At 44.5% G+C, this 15432-nt stretch overlaps 1 protein-coding gene across 3 annotated transcripts in view; it reads right to left on the bottom strand.

The window, feature by feature from the left end:
- Positions 1 to 15432, bottom strand: part of igsf9bb (immunoglobulin superfamily, member 9Bb) — an 889343-nt gene that overhangs the window by 224860 nt on the left and 649051 nt on the right. For all 3 annotated transcript variants that reach the window (XR_011937440.1, XM_072486656.1, XM_072486657.1), the window contains exon 5: positions 6796 to 6913. Coding sequence is in view for 2 of the 3 variants with exons in the window: in XM_072486656.1 (XP_072342757.1) it covers positions 6796 to 6913 (118 nt within the window). In the remaining variant the exon portion in view is untranslated. The remainder of the gene's footprint in view (positions 1 to 6795; positions 6914 to 15432) is intronic.

Here is a 15432-nt window from a genome sequence, read left to right as displayed (position 1 = left end):
TGCCCTGATCTTTTGCCGCTTGCTGGAAAAGGAGGGCCCAGGTGAGTGGGGAAATCAAGCCGACATGGCAGTTGAGTAATACAGGTCTGATTTGCGTCTCTAAATGTTTGAGAGAAAAATACACGAGGGACAAGAATGGTACAAGGGGATCAGTTCAAACATAATCATCTTTGTTTAGAGTTACTGGAAAAAGTACGGTGGGATAAACATGAGCAGCAACCTTAAGACTTTAGAATAATTCTAACAACTTTCTCTTCCGAATGTGAGCAAGAAATTCCCTTCGGCCATTGTCTATTTAGATCCGAGCCTAGGTTAGATTTTTTCTTCACACCTTCAAAACTGGCTTTGCATTTGTTGACCAATAATTGTCGGTGACATTTATTATTAAAAGAATGTGAATAATTCATTTGCCAGGAGAATTGAACATACACTAGACTCTGAATGAGGGAAGTTAATTGTGACATGAGGGAGCAGGCACTTAACGGGTTCACCTGACTTCCCCTGTATGCCATTTTGTCGCTGGTGGAATTAACTTAGTTACTTTACACTGTAACTAGTATTTCCGAGGCTTATATTCACATCCAAGCTAGTGTTCCAAGTGTAATTCCATTGACGATCAACCAATAACACGGTAGCCCAGTGGCTCGCACTGTTGCTGTGTCACAGCACCAGGGTCCCCGGATCAATTCCTGGCTTGGGTCACTGTCTGTGCGGAGTCTGCTCGTTCTCCCCGTGTCTGCATGGCCTTCCTCCGGGTGCTCCGGTTTCCTCCCACAAGTCCCGAAAGACGTGCTTGTTAGGTGAATTGGACATTCTGAATTCTCCCTCAGTGTACCCGAACCTGTGCCGCAGTGTGGCAACTAGGGGCTTTTCACAGGAACGTCATTGCAATGTTAATGAAAGCCTACTTGTGACAATAATAAAGATTATTATTAATGCGGCCCCCACAATGATATAGCTCTCTCAGTGGTGCACACTTAAAAGGCTTTATTTCAAAATGGTAACAAGCCAGTGAAGACTGAGCGACAAGCAAGCAGGTTTTACACTAAGGTATTGTCAACTGTTCTTGAAACATGGTCATCTGAAAAATGATGGAGACAGGACCTTATCGAAGTCAAATGGACAGCATGTGCAGAGAAGGCCTCACAATGGCATTCTAATGCGGCTCTGCTCGTTGTGTCTTTCTGAAGGAAAGTTTGATTGAACTTCTCATTGCCAGACAATGCTTAGCATCAGAAATTTTAATCAATTCCAAGAGCTGATTTAGCTTTTGACTAATTGTGCATGAAATAGCGTTCAATATTCAATCTCATAGTGTTAGCTCTCAGGGTGTCCTCAGAGCATCGGCAAGAAACAGAGCAAAATTACCATCTATTAGGGTATTTGTCTCATTGTCATTGTCCCCCTAACCCATGGGAACAAGGCCAAAGCCCATATGATGTATCAGCTTGTATTATCTCATTAATGGGGATAACATATGTGGATTGATGCAGAAACAGCCACATCTTTTGAGAGCGCCACATTTTAATGGCATTGACTTCAGGATTCAATTCACTAAAGTGCATTCTTCAGAACATTTTCAGTGCATCATGTATTTGTCTAGTTTCCCGAGTGGAACTTCTTTTGCAACACTCATCAGTTGGTTTCCCTCATCAGTTAGTTTATTGTAGAATGTAATACAATATTCCCGCACCTAATGTGCTTGGATATTTTTTGGTAGTCAAATGTTTGGTTTTATCTCCTCCATTTCCGTTAGCTCGAAGGATGCAAGCTGAAATATTACCGACAATGTATTCCTGTTTAACTGGAAATGCCTAAGTGCTTCAAATGGGATAATTAGAGTGTTTTCACAAACAGAGCAACACAGGAAATGGTTTACGGTCAAATAGAATTTAAAGGGTCTTGATGTGGCTGGGAGCAGATTCTGGACAGTAAATATGTCCTAATCACCCACAGAATCATAGAAGGGGTCATCGCTGGGCTGGGGTGGGGGGGGGGGGGGGGGGGTGGGGGGGGGTGGGGGGTTGGTGCGAGGGTCTCAGTGCCCATGGGTCTGATATGCCACCTGCCACCACCCCCGGATCGTGTATACCCTCACCAGGGCAGCACAGTAGCACAAGTGGATAGCACTGAGGCTTCACAGCGCCAGCGTCCCAGGTTCGATTCCGGCTTGTGTCACTGTCTGTGCGGAGTCTGCACGTTCTCCCCATGTCTGCGTGGGTTTCCTCCGGGTGCTCCGGTTTCCTCCCACAGTCCAAAGACATGCAGATTGGGTGGATTGGCCATGATAAATTGCCCTTAGTGACCAAAAAGGTTAGTAGGGGTTATTGGGTTACGGGGGTGGGGTGGAAGTGAGTGCTTAAGTGGGTCGGTGCAGACTCGATGGGCCGAATGGCCTCCTACTGCACTGTATGTTCTATGTTCAGGGGCAACTTCAGCTTCTGCTGTCCATCCCACCAAACACCTCCAGGTCAGAGCCCCTTCCGTGGTAATATGGTGAAGGTAATTTTAACCCCCACTAATTGTTGCAGCCTCTGGCCACACAGCTGAAGGCTGAAGGGAATTGACAATGTTAGTAATGTGAGCACAACCAGCAAGAATTGTTGTTTTGGATCTGTGAAGCCTTGAAGACTGCTTTCCTTCATGTTGTGGAGATGCCGGCGTTGGACTGGGGTAAGCACAGTAAGAAGTCTTACAACACCAGGTTAAAGTCCAACAGGTTTGTTTCAAATCACTAGCTTTCGGAGCGCTGCTCCTTCCTCAGGTGAATGAAGAGGGAGGTTCCAGAAACATATATATAGACAAAGTCAAAGATGCAAGATGATACTTTGAATGCGTGCATTTGCAGGTAATTAAGTCTTTACAGATCCAGAGAGAGGGGTAATCCCAGGTTAAAGAGGTGTGAATTGTCTCAAGCCAGGACAGTTGGTAGGATTTTGCAAGCCCAGGCCAGATGGTGGGGTGTGAATGTAATGTGACATGAATCCTAGGTCGCAGTTGAGGACGTACTCATGTGTGTTCATATTCACATCCAAGCTAGAGTTCCAAGTATAATTCCAATGAAGATCAACCAATAACACGGTAGCACAGTGGTTAGCACTGTAGCACTAGTGCTCCGAAAGCTAGTGCTAGTGATTTGAAACAAACCTGTTGGACTTTAATCAGGCGGCCTTCAGGACGCGCGACAATGCAGAATTGCCGAGCAGAAACTTATACCCAAGTTCTGCACACATGAGTACAGCCTCAACTGGGACCTTGGATTCATGTCGCATTGCATTCATCCCCCACCATCTGGCCTGGGCTTGCGAAATCCTACCAACTGTCCTGGCTTGAGACAATTCACACCTCTTTAACCTGGGATTACCCCTCTCTCTGGATCCGTAAAGACTTTAATTACCTGCAAATGCTCGCATTCAAAGCATTGTCTGGCATCTTTGTCTTTGTCTATATATATGTTTCTGGAACCTCCCTCTTCATTCACCTGAGGAAGGAGCAGCGCTCCGAAAGCTTGTGATTTGAAACAAACCTGTTGGACTTTAACCTGGTGTTGTCAGACTTCTTATTTCCTTCATGTTGAACACCCCATAACAGGTGCAGATTGTCTGTCCTAAAATCCTCTCGTCAGACAGAGCCATTCTGCAGCTTGTTTCTTGGAGAAGCATTTCACTCCCCTTGAGGTTTTCCCATTGTATTTACTTGTTTACATGCCATTTTACACCCCAGAATCTCTTCATTAACAGCTGAAGGCTATCTCAAAGGAGGGCTTAGTTTTGTTTTCACAGTACTTCACGAGCCATTAATTCTGAGGTGCTTCCTCTTTTTAACAGGTGTCCTGTCTTCGAGTGCCTCTGTTTCACAATGGGTTCTTTTCTACTCTGAAGTGTCTCCTAAAAAGAGCAGTTAGCCAGTCTGAGGGTTTTTTTTTAGACTGGATCCTTTTCAACCTCTGATGCCTGCACTGGAAGAACTGTTCCACTGTAGAAGCAGCAGGCATCACTCAGATATTAAAGTGCAAGGGGTCCTCAATGAGATCCTTCGCTGTTGAATTTTGAAGCCCCTGGGTGGTCAGGGGCATGGCTGGACAGTGCTCTGGCACTACCCCTTGGCACCCTGGCAGTGCCAAAGTTGGCATTGCGAGGCTGCTGGGGGCAGTGCCAGGTTTGCACTGCCAAGGGGAAGGGCCTGAAGTGGGGGACTGAGGGAGGAACCTGAAGGGGGGATCTCACGAAGGGGGCCTTTGGCTAACCCATCGCGGGGTATCACTCATGTTGGGGGGGGGTAGGCCTTGTCAGCGATTGGGGCTGTTGGGTTATTCTGAGATCGTTTTTTTACGCAGAGGGTGGTGAGTGCCTAGAACGCGTTCCCAGGGGAGGTTGTGGAAGCAGATACATTAACGGCATTCAAATGACATTTTGACAAATACATGCATGGGATGGCTATAGAGGGATACAGCATAAGGAGGTTGTGAGGGTTTTGGCAAAGGTTGGTATCATGAGCGGTACAGGCTTGGAGGGCTGATAGGCCTATTCTTGTGCTGTATTGTTCTTTGTTCTCTTTGTTCTGATGTACCCTTCTTTGCAGTTTTAACATGCTTTCTCAGGTCTTGGGTAGCAGCTAAAATGAGGCGAGAACATGCTTGGGGAGAAATAATAACCTTCACAGCTGCACACCTCATGTTTATCTGAACATCCCTCTCTCTTCATTTAAAAGACCCCCACCAATTGCCAGGGTCAGGCATCAGATCCTCTCTCTCTCTCTCTCTTTCTCTCTCTCTTCTCACCCCCGCCCCCCCCCCCCCCCGACCCCCGAGATCACCTAGATCCTAGTAGTAGCAACAATAGCCTCATTATCTGCTCCTGGAGTCGGTCTTGGTGGCCTCCACACCTGCATATAAGTCAGCTGTCACCTCTGAGTGGAAAACGTGTCAATGAGAAACGTTAAGCGGTGCGGAATGAAAACTGCTCCCCCAATTCCTCACCCCCACCAGTTTAGAAAACCTATCCCTGATAATACTGGGGTTTCCATTTATGCTTAGGATATCATTCCTGTGTAATACAGAAAAATACAAGAGATTATTTTATTTGACCATTGGTGACATTGAGAACGTCCACATTTGAGTTGCCAATCTAAGATTTGTGACTGGGAGAGACAACATGGGATATTTTCTGAGAAAGAGACTTAAAATATCAGTTTGAAGAGCCATCGTAAGGTGTTTTCTAGTGAAAAGTGAGAGAATAGGGTTGACAGAAGTTTACGTTTCCTTTCTATCCTCTCGACTAGTGGAAAGCAAAAAGGAACCAAAGTATTGAACTTGTACTTGCATAGCACCTTTTGCATAATTCTAAAAATACAATTAATGAACAAAGAGTGAATGAATTATGTTGTGAGTAAATGAATTATGTTGTAAGGTAATGGAAAATATGGGCAAGGACAGCATCTAATCTGTGCAGAGTAAACTCCAGGAATGAGATAAATGATCAATTAGTCTGCTTCACAATTGCTGGAACAGTTGGAGGATTTTGTGTTCTTCGGTGTCACAGGCCATTTTCACATTCACCAGAATTGCCACCATAAGTAGGTCGGGTCTCCACGTAATGTGCCATCTGAAGTACAGGGATTTTTGACACTCTTCTGGCACAGCAACGACTGGAAGAAAATCCTAGAGTGGGAAATGAACCCGCAACCTTCTGGTCACAAAGAATGGGACACAATGAACTGGAGTGAAAGAAACCAAAGCAAGTACTCATTCTGTATCTCAAATGTATGTCTATTTGGAGTGTCAATGTTTGCACATTCCAATCGTAGATTATGATGAGCAATGTCAATTTGAGTCAGAATTATGTGCAAAAAAGGTGACTCTGAATGAATAGGCAAATTGGGTCAAGGCATTAGGCATTTATCCTGATGAGTGCAAGATGAAAAGGTTTGACAGCACATGTCTCTTTTTCCAGCAGTATTCAATTCTGTACTATCAAGCGACTAACAGTATTCTGAGTTTGAGTACCTGCATATTTATCTGGATTATGCCAAACACCTTTGACACCCATTATCTTTTTCTAATTTTTCCAATTAAGGGGCAATTTAGTGTGGCCAATCCACCTAGCCTACACGTCTTTGGGTTGAGCGGGTGGCACGCAGAAGCAAACTCCACACGGACAGTGACATGGGGTCAGGAGCAAACTCGGGTCCATGGCACAGTGAGGCAGCAGTACTAACCACTGCGCCACCGTGCCGCCCTTGACATCCATTATCAACGCATTACCTTCAGACTGCTGCTTGGAGGTAATCACACAGTCACAACTGAGGCCGACTAGTATCTTTGCAGGTTTTGCAGGTCCTCAGCATCACAATGTAACAGGATGGATCTCCAATTTTCACCGATGCGCATAATACAAATGGTAAGGGTGGCAGAGTGGTTAGCACTGCTGCCTCACGGCACCGAGAACCCTGGTTCGATCCTAGCCCCGGGTCACTGTTCATGTGGAGTTTACACATTCTCCCCATGTCTGTGTGGGTCTCACCCCCAGAACCCAAAAGGATTCGCAGAGTAGGTGGATTGGCCACACTAAATTGTCCATTGATTGGAAAATAAAATACAGGTCTCGCACATCACCTTTGCAAGAAATGCAAGGTAAATATCTTGTGGTTGGTTCACAGATTTTTCTGAGGTAAATTTACAAGATATCACACAAAGTTTCTGTTGTACTCAGTAAATGAAATACGTGACTATTGAAACAGTACACTGTAACTAACATAATTTAACTCTGACCAGAGAGATATGAGGTAAAAAGTTACCTTGAACCAACAACCGAGTTGTGTGAACAGCCTCTCCCTGAATGCTGTAGGCACGGCATGTATAGGGCCCACGGTCATTCCGACCCACTGACGAAATGGTAAGACTTCCATCGCTCACCTGCAAGAGAAAAACAGTTTGTTTTTGAGGCTAGCGGTATGGACCAGAAAGATACAATTCCATATTTTCAGAGGTGGTCCATTTTTATCAATTATAATGGAACTTATATTTATCAGCAACTTTTACATGATGGATTTTTTGTCTCTCTCTCTCTCTCTCTACCTCTCTCTCGCTCTCTTCAGATACCATGCCCTTTCCATGGACTTCCATTGGATTGGTCCATGGTTATGACTGAAATGGTACTGCAGTGGCTTGCTGTTGCCTTCTGCAGATAGCTGACCCGAAACTCTCCCACTCTGATCAACTACCATAGGCATATTGGGAAGATTTAAAAGTTGATAATCCACCTGTCTGGCCATGTTATGAATGCACCTTCTGTGGCCATCAAGTCCAGGGGTTTAGAACTGGTCGGGTACTGGTAGAATTAACAATCATAGATTCTAACAGTAAAAAAGACCATTCAGCCCATCATGTATTTTCTCACCCTTTGGAAGAGCTATCCAATTAGACACACTCCTTTGCTCTTTTGTCACAGCCCTGCATTTTTTTTCCAAGTATATATTAAATTCCATTTGGAAAGTTTCCATTGATTCTGCCCTCAACACTCTTTCAGTCAGTGCAACGCAAATTGTAACAACATCCTTCATTTTTTAAAAATTCTCCCCATTTCCTCTTTGGTTCTTTTGCCAATTATCTTAAAAGATATAGCTGAACTCTATAAATAGATCCATAGTGTACAAAATCACTGAAGTTATGATGCACCTTTAGAAAACATTGATTTGGCTTCGAATGACTCACTGAGTCTCATCCCGGGCAGTGCACTTTAGAAATGACCTAAAGGCTTTAGAGAGGGGGCAGGAAAGATTTATGTAAATATTTCCTGGATGAGAGGTTTCAGTTTAGAGGAGAGATTGGGGAGGCTGGCATTCCCAGAAGAAAAAACCCCAGCAAAAACAGGGAAATAAAATAAACGGTCTGAACTAGTCTCATATACCTTAAAATGGAACACCAGTAAAAACTGGGAAATAAGCACACTGGTGTGAACTTTTTTTTAACTCTTTGCTGGAGAGGCTTAGACAAGAGAAGGTTGAGAAGAGATTTGATAGAAATAAGAACAGAAAAATGCTGAAAAAACTCAGCAGGTCAGGCAGTATCTGTGGAGAGAACCGAACTAGTAGTTCAAGTCAATTTGGAACTGAGTTTTTCCAGCATTTCTTTTTGTTCTTATTTCAGATTTCCAGCATCTGCAGTATTTTGTTTCTGTTGTAGAGGTTTGACAGTGAGAAACAATTCCCTTTGCTGGAAGGGTCAGGAACCAGAAGACACAGATTTAAGGTGATTGCGAAAAAAAAAGGCAACATGTTTTTAAACATAGCAACTGATTTAAGATCAGAAGGTGTGGCTTTTGTCACAAACCCTGGGCTTGTGTGCGCTCAATTCCAGCCCCACTTGACCCAGAGTCACAACACAGGTGAAATTAGATTTTATTTAAAATACCCGAGGTCCTTGGTTGAGCCGATTGAACTACAGTCACCAGGTTTGTGACTTTAAAACACAAGTAACCTTTTGAAATGAAATGAAATGAAAATGAAAATCGCTTATTGTCACAAGTAGGCTTCAAATGAAGTTACTGTGAAAAGCCCCTAGTCGCCACATTCCGACGCCTGTTCAGCGAGGCTGGTATGGGAATTGAACCCGTGCTGCTGCCTTGTTCTGCAGACAGAAATATAACTGACTATTTATTACCCCTTTCCCAACCCTCCTTTCCTAACTTCCTAAGAATCTTTGATGTACTGGGATGATTTCCAATTCATGTCTTTCTGTAGTTCAGGCTTTCGTTTTGGTACTTCTTCCTTATGGCGAGTTTGTCTACTTTCTTTGCAGACTCAGCATCATTTCGGATTCACAGCAAAGGATGTGCCAGGCACTCGCTGCTTTCAGAACAACAGAACATTATTTCACTTCAGCTTCACTTCAGAGATATCCTTTCACTTCCAAGGCCTAAACACTTCTCGTGAGTTCTCTCAGAAAGCAGCTTGCAGGAACCACTCACTGACCATTGTCAGGTAGAACACTGTTGCTGGCCAATCCACCAATTTCCAGTTAACCAATCAAACTGACTCCTTCCAAAGCGTGTTCCTAAGATCCACTTGGTGCCAAATACAAAACTTGGGAACACAGCAGGCTATTTCACTTGTGAGTCTTCTGCTTAAATGCATATCCCGATAATAGGTCCACGGACCAAAGCCATCAAATAGAATAAAAAGAACAAATGAAATAATGGGGAAGGACTCTTGCACTTTCAAAATTAAACTGGAGTGGACCTACAGAGAAATTGCAGGGTTTTGGGGAGAGGGTATGAAGTCGAAATGGCTGAATTGCTCTTGGGGATCAGGCACAGATTCAAAGAACCGACTGGGGCCTTCCTGTGATGTAACCATTCTATGATTTGATGACCATCTTTCAAGTAAATAAGTCAAAACCAATGCAGCAATTGCTTATATTTACCTGAAACTGGATTGACTGACTGTGAGGAAAGACATCAGGTTCGATTGGACTAATTGGGAATAAAGTCCCATAGTGAGCGCGTTTGCAGAGCCAGGAAACACATGACTATACGACACGACTCGGGCCTCAGGAGGGAACATGTGGCCTCGGCTACACCTAGCCCCGTTTTGTACACTGGGGAGCTCCACTCGCCAGAACTCCCCAGTCTAGCGAGAGATCGGGACGCCATTTTGAATGGCATCCCGGTCCCCTGACTCCCCCCCCAACCCCCCCAAACACCCACGCAGGGCACCCCCCACCCCCGGCCCAATCGCATACAAAAATGCCAACCTGGCAGTCCCCATGCCAGCTGGAAGTGCCACCTGGCCACCATGCCACTGCCAGGGTGTCCAGCTGGCACCAGCAATGTCAGGACACTACCCTGCCCAATGGGCCTGCAGCTGGGGGCCTCGATCCCCTGGGAGACCCCCCACAAGTTCAGTTTCTTCCCCTTTTGTGGGGGCTAGTGCTGAACGGCGTTCACCCGAGGTCTCGAAGGCATAGGGGATGTATGTCAAAGCCTCAGGTACATTGGGAATCTGCACACTAGAGTGAGACTAACTGTTTCACTCTAATATGCAGATTTGCCAAAAGGTGATCCCGCCCACAATGAGCACATGAGGCGTTGCGAGCCGAGGAGATCCCGTTATCGTGGTCTCCCAGTTTCTATCAGCCACGTTGCTTTTCAGGTGCCCCATAGAGCAGTAAATTGCATGCTTCATTGCAATGGCAAAAATCTGCACCACAGAAAGGAAAAAAGCTGAAGCTACACAATGTTGTTACTGTGGGCAGCAACACCATTGAAGCGTTAAGTGATCTCAGTGGAATAAATTCACAGATAATGAACAGATTTAGATCTCTGCTGATACCAGACAAAAGAAGGGCAGAGCTTCACAGTAGATTTAGTTTTTCACACCCAATTCTCACTGATTTGCAAATAAACATCATTTCCATTAGTGCCAAGAACAATCACCGACTGATTCAGGAGTACAACAGCACAGCACAAAAACTGCAGGTTTCAATTAAATTCCTGGATAATCTGACAGATGATACAGATGAAAATAGATTTGTGCTGGCGTTCCATGGCAAAGATAGAGGATGCTGGTTTTAAATAAATGAGCCTCAAGCAAGCCTGAATTCCCTCCCCCACTGATACAACACAGTGGATATATGGAAGCATCGCCCAGCAAAAGCTATTCACGTTGAATTGGAGAATTTAACAGAACAGCTGGATAAACACCTGGAAGGGAAGAGGGATAAACATTATAGGGATAAATTTGGACGGAGATGATTACATAGTCCATGCAACTGTGGGGATGTCTTTTCGGGGACAACCTGTGGGCAGGAAAGGAAGATGTGTGCACATACAGATATCCAACGCTTTTGTTTAATTAATGTGCACAAAGGACTTTCCTTAAGAATATCAATAGTGGTCATTGCGGGGTGGTTTGTGTCTGAGCTCAACAAAAGGGAATGAACATAAGGGGATGGATAGTAATTTTCAGAAATGCAACTTTTGGAATCTAGGCCAGGATTCTCCGATCTTGCTTGCGGTTGAGACTCTCCAGTCCCACTGAACGTGATGGCGTTTTGGCTGGAATGCCAAATATTCTGTTATCACTTACAGTGGGGCAGCAACAGACGAGATCGGAGAATCCCCCTCCCATGATCTTTCACAACCATTGAATGTTAAGAGAAGAGTCAAAATACGCACACCCCAATAATTCACTTACCCACAAATTGAAGCAAGTTTCAATCTCCGGCCTAAGTAACAATTAACCATTCAATGAACTAATTTCACTACTTTACTTAAAATCAATCATACTTTCTAGCCCCAAAGGAATGCACACCTACAGTTTAGCCAAATACTTTGCTTCCATAACGCTAATGAAAGATGGCAGAATGCAGAGAACGGGCATAAATTGCCATGTCTACAGTTTCTCTTTAATGCCACCATCTCCTGTTGGATTTATGGTGGCAGGCTCAGAGAAATGCTAGGAATTTCAGGACCGTCGTGTTTTATGTGGGTTAATGTTGTTTTCACAACAAAACTCCACTGTGTTTCGACAGATTTACAAAATGGATGCTGTACTGCCCATTTCTGAGAAAGCCGGACCTGGAAGGTCCAGTAGAAATGTGTAGCTGTGCCAAGTTGGGGAATTATCGATCACTGAGGCAATCCAACAACAATTTCCAGTGCTCGTTAGGTTTGGGACAACATGCATTAGACAGTGCGTGACCTTTGAAGTCTTTCAATTACCTAAAATATCAATGTGCATAAAGTGCATACCTGCAAAAACATTTTCTAATACAAGCAGATTTCCTTTAACATTGCTCACGGTGAGTGAGTGATTGCTTTACATAATTTAATGGAACAATTTCTGGCATCCTTCCATCTATGTAAGATGTTGACAGGCATCAACCAAATCCATTTCAGATGGGGTATCTTCATTGATGCATCTTTCTGCTGGTTGAAGAGGCCAATCTTTGAGAGGCAGGTTCTGCCACAAGTAATGCACATGAGGCAAACGTATCATTGAGAGTTGCTCTTGGTCTTGTCTCTAGTCATCATGGTGGTGCCTGCCAACCCACCACTCTTTCACTCTCTTGTCAGCTAGTGACTCCCAGGTGTGATAATCGATGTCTAGGACCTTCAAAGCGCTTTTGCATGCATCTTTGAATCAGAAATTTTGGCCTCCTACTGGTTATTCTGGCTCCAGCTACCTCACATAAAGGAAGTCCTTGGGTTTGTAATATCTCCCATCCGCAGATGTGCGAACAAAACTGACTCTTTTTGATGAGTACTAACAAACTTGGGAGCTCTGCCTTTGAGAGGATTGATGTATTCATGGTTTTGTTCTGTCAGGATATACCCACAAGACGCTGCAGTTAGTGAAGATGGAGCTGTTGGAGCTTCTTTTCTTGTTGGCTGTAAGTCACCTATCTTTCTCAGCATGTTTCTGAGAACGCAGGCTTTATAAAGCATCAGTTTGTTCCTAATGGCCATCTTGATGTTATCCAATGCACGTTTCGTGGGTTCGCCAAAGGTGGGAGTTGCTATCCCGATGTATGTATTCGGTTCTGTTCAAGCGGCAGATTGTCTGCCACCGTGACACAAAAATGGGCTTCAGCAGGGAGATAAGTTTGAGGAAGAAACTCAAATTGAATAAATGTGGCTGTGGAATGGAACAGGAAAACTGAATTTGCAAAGCTTCATGGGAACCAAACGAACAGCGTATTGGAGGAAATTAATCTGAGCCTGTAGGGGAACAAATTGTAAGCAAATAGATTTGGTTCTAAATGGCTGAAAAAAACAAACTAAAAGTGAAAAGGTTGTGGTCAGAGGTCACTTTGAAGATGGACTTCAACAGCATGGGAGAGCTAACCAGCAGGGAGGTAAAGAAAACGGTGGCGATTTTATAGAGCAGCTCATTCCTCAGACAGAAGCAGTCTTGGGCAGGTAGGGGTTGCTTGACCCCTACAATGTCAGCTTCTCAGGTAGTGTGACTCAGAAGGTAGCAAGGACTAAATAGCTGGATAATGTGCTTCTCAATCAATGATGATTATTGATAGCAATGCAGAGATCTCCCAGCTTAGAAGAATGTTGCATTATATTTTGCACATAAATCAATATGACATTTTCATTTGATAAATTCTTGACCTTTGTAGCATCGTTTAACGAAAGTGATAAATTAGAACCAATTACTGCCAAATTACTGGGCAGTTTTGTTCATGTCCTCAGGGACCACTTGACTTAATTTTGCTTCAGATCTTTAATTACCATCTGGAATATAAGACTATTGCCCAGTCTGTTAGCGATGAATTTTAAAGCTGAAGGGAGAGATATCACTCTCACCTCACCTCCTGAGACTGAAGCTACTGACATCAAAACCCACTTCAGGGAATTGCACGCATAATTTACGATGGTATTTCCATGCCGACAGTGTCATAATATCCACCCATGTATACAATGAGATGCAGACAAGCAGTGATTGACACACAGGATGACCAGTAAGCACACAACACAGTGCAACCAATCACCAGACAGGACACTTCCACTATAAAGCCAGAGGGCACTAGGTTTCCCGCTCTCTCGGGACCCAGCAACTGAGACAGTCAGAGTCCACGAGCTAGCAAGTGCAAACACCTTGCGGTAGCTAGTAAGTATGGTCAAGCTACTACAAGGTCTCCAGTCAGTTCAGTATAGTGTCGATCCACAGCTGAATATGTATATCAGTTCTATCATTGAATAAAACAGTGTTGGATCTTCTCCAGTGTTAGACATCTGTTTCTAGCTTCCCGGCATCGAGTGCAGTCCACATAAACCTACCTGCCTAACACATCAGACAGCATGCTGCAGTGTCAGAGGTACTATCTTTTAGATGAGACATAAAACTGAAGCATCGTCAACATGTTCGGTTGGGCGTACAAGGTCCCACAAAACTATTCAAAGAATAGCAGGAAAGTTCTGCTGATGCCCTGACTCATTCAACTGATATCATGAGAGGAGATAAAGAGGTCAATTATTTTGTTGCTGTTTGTGGGAAATGCTGTGAGCATACTGACCTCCACAAAGCAACAGTAATTACACCATCCTGGAACATCCTGAGCACATGTATGCAAAGACGAGTTATTTCTTTCACCAAAGTCCTTTTGATGATGTCCAGTTTAAAGTTGCCATTTGTGTTCTAGTTTTCAGCTCACCATTTCTTTCCATTAATGAGATTCCCAAATTAATGTCTGCTCTCCCACTCTGTTTCTTCTTAATGACCTCTTTCACTCATTGAACAGCCCGATCCTCTTGTGTTTTTGGTTTCATTCTATCATGTTTCCATGTCCTTGTGCTCGTTCCAACCCGAAACCTCAAGCAAAACTCCGAACATCTTTCACGTACCTTCAAGAAGCTTGGTCACCGTGTTCGTGATGAACGTTTATATTTTCCTGAGCAATTCTTAACTTTCCATAAAGTAGAAGTTTTCCCAAAGTTTGAGCACTGCCTCCAATCCAGAGAGATCTTCAACATTCCACACACTCCAGAACAAGACACAGAAACATTTTCTCATTGGTGTTTATTGGAGCTTGCTGTGTACAAATTGACCCTCATGTTTGCCTGTAGAGCAACTGCGGCCGCAGTCCGAAAAACAATTCAGTTGGTCTGTGGCACTTTAGGTCTTGAAGTTCACTATACAACTACAAGTACTTTGGCTGGGATTCTCTGTCCCGTCGCACCCGTTTTCTGGTGCGGCCCACCCACGCCGGCATCCTCCGTCCCGGCAGCCGGTCAATGGGGTTTCTCGTTGTGGACACCCCTACGCTATCGGGAAATCCACCGGCATGAGTGTGCTGCCGGCGAAGAGGACGATCCCACCGACGGAGAATCCAGACCTTTATTTTTTCCTTTTTTGATATGCGATCGGTGTCTCACATGTCGCGGGACTGACGTATGAGGAGAGATTGAGTCGGTTAGGATTATATTCGCTGGAGTTCAGAAGAATGAGGGGTGAATCTCATACAAACCTATAAAATTCTAACAGGACGAGACAGGGTAGATGCAGGAAGGATATTTCTGATGGCGGAGGTGTCGGAGGACATGGGGTTAAATCTTTGGGACTGAGACGAGGATACATTTCTTCACCCAGAGAGTGTTGAGCCTATGGAATTCACTACCACCAGAATCAGTTGAGGCCAAAACATTTTGGGCGGGATTTCTGGTGCGGCGCGCCCCCGGGATTCTCCGTCTCGCCAGCCGGCCAATAGGTTTTCCCATTGTGGGCAGCCCCACGCCGTCGGGAAATCCCTGGGCCGCCGGTGCGATGCAGAATCCCGGCAGCGGAGAATCCAGCCCTGTATGTTTTAAAGGAGGAGTTGGATATTGCTCTTCGGGCTAAAGGGATCAAAGGATATGGGGGAAAGCAAGAAGGTTACTGAGTTGAATGGTCAGCCATGATCATGATGAATGACGGAGTAGACTC

Source organism: Scyliorhinus torazame, chromosome 21 (genome assembly GCF_047496885.1).
Source record: "Scyliorhinus torazame isolate Kashiwa2021f chromosome 21, sScyTor2.1, whole genome shotgun sequence".
Lineage (NCBI taxonomy): Eukaryota > Metazoa > Chordata > Chondrichthyes > Carcharhiniformes > Scyliorhinidae > Scyliorhinus > Scyliorhinus torazame.
This window is presented reverse-complemented; position numbering and strand designations above follow the sequence as displayed.